Raw genomic sequence first — 12,394 nt, 5'->3', positions numbered from 1 at the left:
CTTGAGCAGGGGGTTGGGCTAGAAGACCTCCAAGATCCCTTCCAGCTCTCTTATTCAGTTAATTCTCAAAGCTGTTGCATCATTTGCATGGCACTCTTTGGATTCTATCAATAGTGCTGGGGAAAATTGATTATTCTTGTTTTCTTTAGGTTATTCTTTATTGTTAAGTTAGCTTATTATAGCTATGATTCTTTGATGGTAAAGACCTCAGAGTTGTAGGACTGGGGAAGTGCAGGCATTGGGATGCAGCCACAGGCCGACCTGCCAACTCTATTGTGATTCGATTCAACATCAGCTATATCAACAAAATCTGATTATGCTGTACCTCTTTGCCTTTGAAACAAGGAAGCATCTGAGCTGCTGAATGATATGTGTTCTTTTGGATTTAAAATATGTTTCACTCCTCATTGCCCTAGGAACATATCTGGCATAACTTTATTAGGGTCCTCTTGCTCACTTTCTGCAGCTCTCATGACATGCTGACCGCTTGGATGGCAGCACTTAGAATCCAGATCTCAGCAGCTATTAAGCCAAGAGAGTTCACAGGAAACTGCGTTGAGGCTGATGGCTGTTGGAATATTGCGTAGGACCTCTGGATTCTGATGGTTTATTTGCAAGAGTCTGCTTGCTTTCTGTAATTTGTATAGATCTGCATTCCAGTCAAGAAATTAATCTGAAACCCCCAGTTTAGCCTCCTTCAATCTTACTTACGGTGGCAGGCAGAGTCAGTGGCACACCAGGGGGAGGGTTGTCAGCTGAGGCCTGGATAGCGTCAAGTATGGAATATTCAAATCCAACTTTTCCTGTGTTTTTCAGAATGATCTCAGCTATACAGATGTGGTCAAAGGGCTTAGAAGGAGAGAAGAGAGCAATTAACCAGTGGAACAACCTGCCTCCAGAAGCGGTGAATGCTCCAACACTGGAAGTTTTTAAGAAAAGACTGTACAGCCCTTTGTCCGAAATGGTATAGGGTTTCCTGCCTGAGCAGGGGGTTGGACTAGATGACCTTCAGGGTCCCTTCCAGGTATTATTATTATTATTATTATTATTATTATTATTATTATTACTACTACTACTACTACTACTACTACTACTACTACTACTACTACTACTACTACGAAACAGCACCTCCTTTTGGGCACAGCTGAAGCACCCTTCATGATTCCCTCACAACTCTGCACCAGGCAAGCTGGGAGGGATTTCTTCTACTAGACACACACAATGTTTCAATATTAGAAAACCCAATGGGCCTAGAGGCATTGAGAGGGAGACCCAAAGTAATGAAAATGTGTTATCCTACAATGATGTTCAAGCACCACAATTCCAAGAAATGTGGCCAAACTTTTAACTAGCCTCAACTCGTCCATTATTCAAATTGTTTCAATTTTTACCTCTGGAAAAATGTAATGGCATTTTATTCAGTTTGCTAACATATTTATATGTTTTTATATTTATATGCAGGTTCTGGATTTCTGTATATCCACAGATGTTCCCCTCCCGTCCCTCACTGGAAACTAGGGAGGGTCCCCTCTGAGAGCCTTTCTCCCCTCTGGCTGGGATGAGCTAGAGGGAGAGTTGGAACATCCTGGCAGGCTCTAGTAGCCCACTAGAATCAAATACAATCGGATATTCCCTCCCATCAGTCAGAAACGTTTCTAAGAGCATGAGGACCGATGCCAGATCATTCCAGCCTGGAAAGATTTCTGTGACATTAGAGGCCCAGTCCTTCAGAAATCCTCATAAAATGCTGAGACCAATACAAAACATGGGACTTCATCTGAGGACACGTGTGTATGTAAATGTGCCTGAAGGATGACTTCTAGAGCAGGGGTCCCCAAAACCCCCAGTCCATGGACTGGCACTGGGCCACGGCATGCCAGCAAATGGGCCGCGCAAACAAGCAAAGCCCAATCTGTGGGATGCAGGCAGCATGCAAAACCAGGCCCCTTTGGGGGCTGCCGTTCTAGAGAATAAAAGGAAGTATGAGGAAAAAGAGGAGACCTAAAAGAGGATTGAGAGCTCAACAGCGTTCTCTCTGTATATGCATGTGTGTGTATGTGTATTCAATAAACAAGCAAACAGCACATTAAGCCTACCTGGAGCCCATAATCAATTTCCTTTTGGTCAAACACATATTGAACAAGCGAGGCTTCACCCCGCAGCAGAATTTCATAGGTGGGACCTCCCTCTACTTCACAAAGTGCTTTGACACAAGCAACAATGTTGGCGTGGCCATAGAAAGTAAATGACATTTGCTGGGTCTCGCTTGGCTGCAACGTTCCATATAGTGGCAGGATGTCAAAAACCTGATTGAGCAAGGAAGGAAGAGTCACTGCTCCATTGCAAGATGCCCCAGGATGACTAGCTCTGCTGCCCATAGGTGGGCACTTGTTAAGACCTCCCCTTCCCTTCAGAGCTTTGAGGTTCCTAGCTTGTTGCTGTTTGAACAAATGGGCAGTGAACAAAACAAAACAAAGGCACAAAGTGGCAGCACAAACATTTTTTTTTTACTTCTGAGAGATGGTACTAACAGAGAAAGATTAATGGGCTAGGACAAGAATAATGAAGTTTGTGGGGTTCTTGATGCTCTCTGAGCTTGATGGTTTTCCTTCAGACTTTTGAAACCCAGGACCACAATTCAACCTCAGCTACAAACATTCTACTGATAATGCAATTTTCCCAGTCCTCAAGGCAATTATATTACTGTAAAAGTAATGCTAAATGTGTGCAAGCAACAGTTCCCACAAAAGCTGGTCCCAAAGATTGTGAACTTTGCTTCTCCATGGTATCACCATTGACTTTGAGGGTGGTCTTCTCATGGAATGGAAGAAGACTGGAAAGAAAGGATTGTTGCAAACGAATCAGTGGCTACAAAAATGAGGTGGATTTTGTTTCTAGGACTACAGTCTAAGTTTTCTGCAGTGCTTTAGCCCTTACAAGAACTTGCAGCAATGTATTTGGCTGAAGCACAACAAGATTGGTTAGAAGGGCTTTGAAAGGAATCCTGTAGTGTCTGAAGATGAAAACTCTGAAATAAGGAAATAAGGAAAACATACACATTGTGTATAATAAATAAATAAACAAACAAACAAACAAACAAACAAGAGGTATCAGAAAAAGACAATATAAATAGTGATAGGAAAACCAGAAATAACACTGGGTAAGAACATTCTGGATTCCAGCACAGAATAGGGGGTTGGACTCAAGGGCCTCTTTCCACATTTTTATTCTTTCTGGGCAAAGCTCAACAACTCCTAATACATCTCTACATTTTTTAATACAAGGAAAACAAACACTACTTTGTCTCTGGGCTTATTCAGATCTTGAGCAGAAAGCCAAGGATGAAACAAGAGCCTCTGGCCAGCTGGGAAAGGTCTGGATGTGTTTGGCAAAGAAGGCCCTGCCCCAGCAGGCTCCCTGACCCAGCCCCAAGGAGAAGAATGGACACTGCCTGAGAGAAACACTTGAGGAAGAGCCACCTCTGTCCTGGGCCCCCAGCCTTCAGCAGAGAGTGTCAAGTGGGCTTACTTCTTCCACGCCTGTCAAGTGTAGCTCCTCTGAGTCTGCACACCACAGGACTTCTTTGGTTCCTGCCTGGTTCTTCTCTGGAGCCTCCTGGTTTACTTCAGAAGTTTTCAAAAAAAACTAGAAAACAGAATAGACATGTGTCCATCAGAAAAAGAAACAGGCACAGAAAAGACAAACTGCCTTGCATACGGTAAGTGTTTAGCTCACAAAATCTCCCAGCTTGGAGGCTTTCAAAAACTATTCTAAAGCCCATTCATCCACAGTTCATCACTGACAAGACACGGATGAACAGGAATGGGACAAGATGTAAAGATTATTAAATTTCTGGATTGTTCCACCACATCCAGAAAAAAATAGAGGGTTCAAACTGAAAATCCACCTAACATCCAAGTGTTGTCCTTTTAGGAACAACTCTCCAGGAATAGCTGGTCCCTGTCATCACAGAATTTCACTCGAAAGGATCATTTGCTTTCTTTAAGACACTTATGCATTGGTCAGTATTCCAGTGGACAGAGACAAGGCTCACTTGCAAATAATCATGATGAAAATTGTGGACGTTACAGCACAGACAGCAGGGCAATCTCATCTCGGATGAACTGAGCAATTTCCTAGGTCTGCATCAGTGAAGATGATCTGCCATCAGTTCTGATCCCTTTGTTTACGACCTTTTTTTTTTTTTTTTTTTTGCCAAAAAATGAAGTCTGAACTTAGCTTAGCCAGCACAGAAGGTGTAGCAGAGCAGAAACCACTCATGGTTGACAACTTCTGCAGCAGTTGCAGCTTCCGGTCAAATACACATAGAGCCTCACCGTAATCTTAATTGAATGTGCAATTAGGACACCCCCTAAATGAAGAGGACCAGGCTTTCCAAAGCCAAAAGTAGGACTTTCAGGAGTCAGTTTCCGAGCTGAACCACTAACAGACCTCTATTTCAGCAGGCCACAATTTTGTTGACCCACAGAAAATTGGCCTGTGCCATTACCTGTATTTCAGGCATAATCTGTGCATCATCCTTAAGTTCTTTAACAGGTTCTTTAACAGAAACATCTTCTCCACTTGCATAGCTGGTGTTTTTCTCTACAGCTGTTTTTCTAGAGATAATTTATTGGGAGAGAAATATATATTATATTGCTCAAGATAGCTGGGAGTATGGAAGAAGCATTAAGCTTCTTTAACGTCAAGAAGGACATCTATATTTGCATTAATTATTGCAATTAACTAATTGTATACTAAATATATTAGTATGTAACAAATATACATTAGAATATTTGCTCCAGTTGAAAATGCCTGCATACAGATAAAGGTAAAGATTTCCCCTGTCCACTCGTGTCCAACTCCAAGGGTGGGGCTCCTATAACATCAAAGAAGAATGGGTTCCTATTTGTGACAGGAAGTATTTTTCAGCTCATATGCTCATAGGTAATGTTCAGGTTATGAAGGATAATATTTGTTCAGCTTAATTTATTTACTGAATTTAAAAAACTGCTCCACAATTTCTAAAAACGATAAAGTCTTTAAAAATGCAATAACTTAAAAGACAAACATTTCCTCATCCTAGTATTTTCCCATAGGTGCCAGAGGCAGCTTTCATGCATTCAAATGCAGCAACTGGATCCAATTAAATAATTTTCATTACCACATTAATTGTGTCTTGGTACCTTTGCTATGTGTTAAAGTGGTAGGCAGTGCAGAAAACGGTGTGGGGATAACTGAATGGCTGTGAGTTGGTAGAAATTCGCTTCAACCATATACCCATTTATGCCCAAATTGCCCTAGAAATCACAGGCCCCGAATATGTCAAAAAGGTCAGTCTGTGACTGCACCCCAAGGCCTGCATCCCAATGCCTGCACCTCCCCAGTCCTACAACTCTGAGGTCTTTACCTTCAAAGAATCATAGCTATAATAAGCTAACTTAACAATAAAGAATAACCTAAAGAAAACAAGAATAATCAATTTTCCCCAGCACTATTGATAGAATCCAAAGAGTGCCATCCAAATGATGCAACTGCTTTGAGAATTAACTGAATAACAGAGTTGAAAGGGACTTCAGAGGTCTTCTAGTCCACCACCACCACCACCACCCAGCTCAAGCAGGAGACCCTATCCTATTTCAGACCAGTGACTGTCCAATCTCTTCTTTAAAACCTCCAGTGATGGAGCACCCACAGCTTCCAGAGGGAAGCCATTCCACTGGTTGATTGCCCTCACTGTTAGGAAGTTTCTTCTTGATTAGTTTCCATCCGTTGCTTCTTTAAAAATGAAACTTCATTTAAAAAAGAACTGCATGACATAGTTAAAAAGGAACCTGTGCTTGGAGCATATTTCCTGCTAAAAAGGTCCTTTCCCATGGAAGGCTCTAAACAGAATTTCAGCACAAATTCAGAATCCATATACACAAAATACAACTTCAATTCATTTCCAGGTATAATATAAACAAATGCCTATGCATAATGTCAGCTGGTTTTTAATGTTTATCTCTTTGAAAGAAATGCCACACTGCATCCCCCTGCACGTGGCGGTCCACATCAGTGTTCCTCTTTGTAGAAAACTATGTCCGCAGTGACCTAGCCTTACATTTCCCACATGACAAAGAGCTGAGGCAGAGCCTGAAACCGGGATGTCCAAAGGCCCTGGGATGACGAGCTGGAGGGGCTGGCTTTGGGCAGAACTGCCTCCCTGCAACCTGCAGCTCTGACCACTTCAGAGGCTCCCGGCAACAGCACGTACCTGAGACCAGCGTCTTCTTCCTCAGCTACTGCACAGCTATTTCTACCCACACTGGCAGAAAGATCTCTTTGCCCAGAAGAGGGTGAGGTGGGAAAAATCTTGTGAGGACATTCATTCTCAGCCATAGCCAGGATCTGCCTCCAAATTATTGTGGCCAAATATCAAATTAGTGATTTAGCTTGTGAAAAAATAAATTAAGTTGGCTCTTGAAGATCATCAGTAGCATTTAAAGCAGCCTTGTCCCTGGCCCTCATTGTTGTGGCCCATCATCATGATCTTGGTGCTTTCTGAGTCTCTTGGCACATGCCCACCCAGCCCCCTTTGCCTTACCACCTTGCCCAACCCTTTCTCCAGAGAGCCTGCTGGAGAGGCATAACGGTGTTTCTTATTAAGGCCACAGTCTTGGCCTTTGGTGGATTTGTCACATACAAACCTGATGGAATCCTTGCGAATCTTGCACCTTGGGGGGCTTTGTGGCGGCTTCAGGATCTCCTGCTCTTCTGTTCTTTTCTGGGCATGAAGAGGCCGAATGTTTTCTGAGCTGAATCTGAGAAATACAGGAGTCTTTGGGAAGGGAGAGGGGGCAATCTGGATCTCCACCAGATCATACCAGACGCAAACTGGACAGTTGGGCTTTTTGTGAACGAAAGGTTTAATTTATTTATTTATTTATTTATTTATTTANTCCGGAATCGTCCGGATCTCGGGGGGTAGTTCGTTCCAGAGGGTGGGGGCACCCACAGAGAAGGCCCTCCCCCTGGGGGTCGCCAGCCGACACTGCTTGGCCGACGGCACCCTGAGGAGGCCCGCTCTGTGGGAGCGTACCGGTCTGTGAGAGGGGATCTGTGGCAGAAGGCGGTCTCGGAGATATCCAGGCCCGATGCGAATTGGGCCTGGAGATATCCAGGCCCAATTCGCGCGAGAAATCTTGCTTTGCTGTCCTGCTATCACTAATTCTCAATAAATGTTCCTGCTTGAAACAATGCCAGTTTCAAGAGTTCTGCTTTCTTGGGAGAATTAGCTGAGGCAGGTCCATACTGCTGCCCATCTTACACCAAACTCCGAGTTTTTCTTTTTGTAACCATAGAGTAAGAGATAATTTTATAATCATATTTGCATTTTGCTGCAAGAAAATCAGCTAATTCTGTATCTTTTTTTGGCACCTTTGTCTTTCTTTTTTCCCCTTTTTCTTTGTTTACTCTATATTAGTTTTTGTTAGTTTTTATCTTCTCTATAAACTGATTATAAACACAAATACACACACTTACAGAGAGAGAGGGAGGGGGGGAGGGAAGGAGGGAGGGAGGGAGGGACCTTCCAGCTAGTGGCGGCTGCCTGAAATTGACAGGTTTTGCTGCTTTTGTTTGTTCCTAAGTTGCACCAGTGAGCACGCAAGTCAAAGAGCCAGCTCTAGCCCATTCCTTTCTCTGTATATTCCTATTATGTGTCCTTTTACTCTCTTGTAATCTCTTTATCTCCAATGAATATAAGTACAAACATTCATTTTCTTCTTGCTAATTATCCTAGCACAGGGGTGAGTGTTTCAAAGGGCAGGGGATGGGGGAAATGGGTTACGTCCTTTTATCCAGCTTCCTTGTGAGTCACATTCTGGAAAGCTTCCCTGCCATTTGGACTCATCTGGCTATTTGAGGTTATATCTGTCTGATGCTGTCAAGCAAAGGAAACTTGAAGTAAAATCATAAAGATGAAGATATGTCATTTTTTTTACTTAATGCCCACTTTGCTTAATGATCAAGTTGCTGGTTCCCACTGTGGTCTCTAAATGAGAATTACCTGTACTAAACAAGAAAAATAAATACTATGAAAACTGCTATAAACTCAGACTTGACAAAGGTGCTATTTGTAGAATCTGGATGCTCAAAACTGTATCTTTGTATCAATGATTTATGTTGTTTGCTTAGCTAGTACTCTATTACTATCACTAAGCATTGCATCTTATGATTTATGATGAAGTGTTATATTTCCTGATTTATGATGAATGTATTTTCATGTTGTATATGATCATGACTATCACTATTACTTGTATGTACACTGAGAGCTTATGCACCGGAAACAAATTCCTTATGTATCCAACCACACTTGGCCAATAAAGAATAAAGAATTATATTTTAGAACCTAGAACACTTTTCTTGATCAGAAGTAATTTCTTAAAGACCAGCTTTTGAAAACAAATTTCTTAATACACAATGAATCAAGTGCTATAAATAACTAGAAATCAGGCAAAATTCCAGAGTATGTGATGGCTTGTACCTGATAAAGGACTCACGATCATCTGTCAGGAAGGACCAGCGATATTTGATTAGAAGGGGACTGCGGTTGCTCATATTGATGTCACGGGTAACTTCTGTGTCGTTCAAGATGCAGCCAAAATTGAGATCCATTGTTTGGAAGTGGAGGTTTGGGAAATGCACTTCTCCCCGGAGATCAATGTAGTCCACATGAGGATGCTCCAAGTAACGCAAAACAAGAACCTCTTCCAATACTCGACTACACAGGTCATCTCTATAGACGGGGTTAAACCTGACTGAAAGATGATGTATCTCTCCAACATCCATCTTCAAAGGCTGAATTGGAATCAAAGTTAAATAGACATCAGTGATATTCAGAACAGTTTGTGCATGATGAGTTCTGTGCATGTTTTTAGATGGCTAAAACATACCTTGAGGGCGTTCTAGGTAAAGAATGAAATGGGAGCTGGTTTTTTCCAGTTACGTATGTATCTATGTATGCATTTATTTATTTAATGAAATGTATTGGCCTCCCAACTCCAGTAGACTATGAATGGACTGAAGCATTTAGCAGAAGTCAGATGGGGGAAGAGCAGGAGGAAGCCAAGGATGTGGGCAGCAGCACTTCTGGTTTTGCGTTGCGGCGAGACAGAGGCAGGAAGGCAAGGCTCTGCCTTCCATGCCAGATTTTGCCCTGCTGGGGCCCCTGAAAAGGGCTTAAAGTCACCCCGAAGAGGCGATGAAGAAGGAGGGGTGCCTTATCGATCACAGAGAGACGGCGGTCTCTCCGTTGGATCCAAGGAAAGCCTTCTAAACCGGCAGGGGAAAGACTAGCCATACCACTGTGACCAGCCATTAGCTGCTAATAACCAAAGAACAAAAACTTTAATTAGCATGACATAAACAGCATGTTTGGACTGGGTGAGATTATTGATCCTTTCTTTACTTTTTTACAACTGAATTTCCTGGGAAAAGCTCTCAAGAAGCCTAAAACCTCCAGATGTGAACGGAAGCGGCGTTTTAAATTTGTTATGGGGGACAGAAATACATAATATGAAGTGAAAGTAATACAAAACTAAACTTTTGATAAATTTGAGATAATTGTTAAGATTTTCTCTTTGAAAAAAACAAACAAACAAAATATAAGAAATCAATCCTTTGTTTTAAGAGTGGAAAATGGACTTTGAATGACATCTAGTGGTAGATTTGTGCATAGCACTATAATTTGCTTTGCTTGGTGATTCCTACCCTGGGAGAACAGCTGACAATAAAGGAAAATATTGTGGCATGTCTATCACCCTGACCTTCTTGGATTGTAAATACCTACTGAGCTTGGCCTTTTAATTTCAAGAGCTAGTGGGAGAGAAAAAAAAAATTGACTACGCCTGGCTGGGAGAGACTTTTAAGCTGTTTTCAGAGAGGTTGAACACTTTGAACACTTTGAACATTGTGGATTACAACCTTGTCTGAGTGACAATTTTTGGGATACTTGAGACAAGGGATTACTATAAAATATTGCTTTCAGAACTGAACCAATACTTTGGAATCTATTGGACTATAAAGGATACATATAAAGACCAGAAAACTAATCTCCAGGAGTGATGCCTCAAGAAAAAACAAACACCTTTCAGAAAGAAATATATTCTATGCTACAACTAATTCACCAATTGTTGAATGCAAAGAGGATATAAAAAGAAATCATAGACTAAAAACAATTTAGCCAATATGAACGAGCAAATCTCCAAATTAAATCTACAACTAGATTAGAATGATTAACAAAATTTAAAATATACATTATGATAATAGGTTATACTAAAGGATAGAAGGGAGAGAGGTGAGTCACACCAACCTTCCCTACTCAGCCTGAGTGGTTCTGGGATCCCTGCAGATTTGATTCTGTCCCAAGCCCATGCCACAAAAATATTCTATCAAATTCAATTTCAAATTTCAATTTCAATTTCAAAATTTGAAATTTGGCAGAATTTCTAAAATGTGGTTTGCTTGTTTTGGTTTTGAAACAAAACACATTTTCTGTTTCATGGACATTCCTAACTGTAATTTTCTTATACCATAATTAACACTTTCTGTCTCTCTACCATCTGATACTGTTCTGCTATTCAGGATGTGGACTGAATTCAGATGGACAATTCTCTTACCTGTTCAGGAGCTGGAATCGTTTTGTGATTTACGTCACAGAGGGCAAAGGGCTCTTGCAAAGAAAGGACAACTCTGAGCGGCAAAGAGGAAACATTCTTCAAGGATAGAGGCTTGTACTGCGCGGTCAAAATGTCACTGGGGTTCTGGAGAAAAAAACAGAAAGACTGATCACACACACAGGCAAGTGCAATGCACAAAATAAAGTAGAATCACAATTTGATAGTGTTAGAAAAGATCACTGAAGTTCAGTCTATTACTTAGTGCAGGAACCAATCAGTGGCCCATGCCAATTACTGAAGGACTACTAGATTTTTAAAATACTTCTGGACTTCCAGTTTTCACCCGTAGCGCATGGCCGCATGAGAGCAGACCTCCACTCCCCACGGCTAGATAGGTCCGAAGTCAAGAGGTGACCGTGAAGGAGGGGCACTCCGTTGATCATGAAGTGATGGCAATTGCTTCTTTTGATCTGGGGGAAGCCCTCCGAACCCAAAAGGAGAAAAGCTAGCATGAGATCAGCGTCTAGCCCAAGCTACTTGCAGCCGAAGTCCCAGAGCACGAACCTGAACATCGGTGAATAGCATGCTTAGAAATGGTGAGAGTACTGATCTTATTTCTTCTATCTACTGATTGAATCCTTGAGAAAGATCCCCAAAGCAAGAAAATCTCCAGAAGTAAAGGGAGGGGACTATATCCCCATTCCCTTACAGATGGAAGCGGAGAATTAATATTAAGGAGGAAAGAGATATACTAAAATTTTATTTAAAATACTACAGTCTGGACAAATCTAGGAACTAAAAAACTGTCAAGATTATACCCTAAAGAATTTTTGATGGAATTATAAAAATATATAACAAAAATAACTTTTTGATTGAAAAAAAAACTGAAAAAAGAAATAACTGCTGACATCTAGTGGAGAATCAGAGAATAGAATACTAACAATACTTACTCGCAAGAAGAAACCCCTCTTCATGGAACCAGGCAGGAACCACAAGAAAAAATAAACCCCTTTTATTTTTACACACCTGACTCAATGGCCAAGACTTCAGAGGCAAGCAACACAATCCACAAAAACACAATTCTCAGCATGAACAATTGCCTTTGGGAACCAGCACCTCCCACACCTTCCCCCTTTATAATCCAGCCAGGGTGTAGCTTCTTAATGACTTTTCCTTTGCCTATGGAGCTGTCCCACTGCCTTTCTCTGTCTTGTTCGCCTTTCTTCTCTGCGCATCCGGGATTGGCCCCAGCTGTTCCTCACCATCGTCCAACTCAGGCTCCCAAAACAGCTGCGTCTCTGCCCAAGCGTGAGTAGAGAGGCCAGGCTCCTCATCTAACTGTGAGTCTTGGTGCTCCTAAGAGCCTTCCTCTGACTCGAATGTCCCTCCATGCCCCTCCTTCTTATCTGAGTCCTTAGATTCAGCTGCCAGATCCACTGGCTGGCGAGGTATCACAACACCCACTTGATAAAAAGTGTACACAAAAGAGACCTAAAACAAGATGGAGAGACCACAACAGCAAGTATTGTGGGCCCAATTAGCAAAAGAAAACTCCGGACCATATAGTTGGAAACAGGTGGAAGTGGCCTTCATCCTGCAGTGGATGGACAATGTCTAAAACGATGATGATGATGATGATGATGATGATGATGATGATGATGGTAATGATATAAGATACCACTACCTTATCAGCCTAAATACCTTAATATCCAGAATAAATCCCTTCATTTTTC

The 12,394-nt window shown here is 41.8% G+C and overlaps 1 protein-coding gene across 1 annotated transcript in view; it reads right to left on the bottom strand.

The window, feature by feature from the left end:
* The window catches only part of HYDIN (HYDIN axonemal central pair apparatus protein), a 119,595-nt gene that overhangs the window by 71,674 nt on the left and 35,527 nt on the right, over nucleotides 1-12,394 (bottom strand). Inside the window, exons 22-27 of the mRNA XM_015812175.1 lie at nucleotides 10,662-10,805; nucleotides 8,528-8,841; nucleotides 6,257-6,322; nucleotides 4,511-4,619; nucleotides 2,097-2,306; nucleotides 712-849 (exon numbers count right to left, since the gene is read on the bottom strand). Coding sequence (XP_015667661.1) covers nucleotides 712-849; nucleotides 2,097-2,306; nucleotides 4,511-4,619; nucleotides 6,257-6,322; nucleotides 8,528-8,841; nucleotides 10,662-10,805 — 981 coding nt within the window. The remainder of the gene's footprint in view (nucleotides 1-711; nucleotides 850-2,096; nucleotides 2,307-4,510; nucleotides 4,620-6,256; nucleotides 6,323-8,527; nucleotides 8,842-10,661; nucleotides 10,806-12,394) is intronic.

This window comes from Protobothrops mucrosquamatus, unplaced genomic scaffold, assembly GCF_001527695.2.
Source record: "Protobothrops mucrosquamatus isolate PMUCROS unplaced genomic scaffold, P.Mucros_1.0 scaffold74, whole genome shotgun sequence".
Lineage (NCBI taxonomy): Eukaryota > Metazoa > Chordata > Lepidosauria > Squamata > Viperidae > Protobothrops > Protobothrops mucrosquamatus.
The sequence above is the reverse complement of the archived record's forward strand: the minus strand, read 5'-3'. Positions and strand labels throughout refer to the sequence as shown.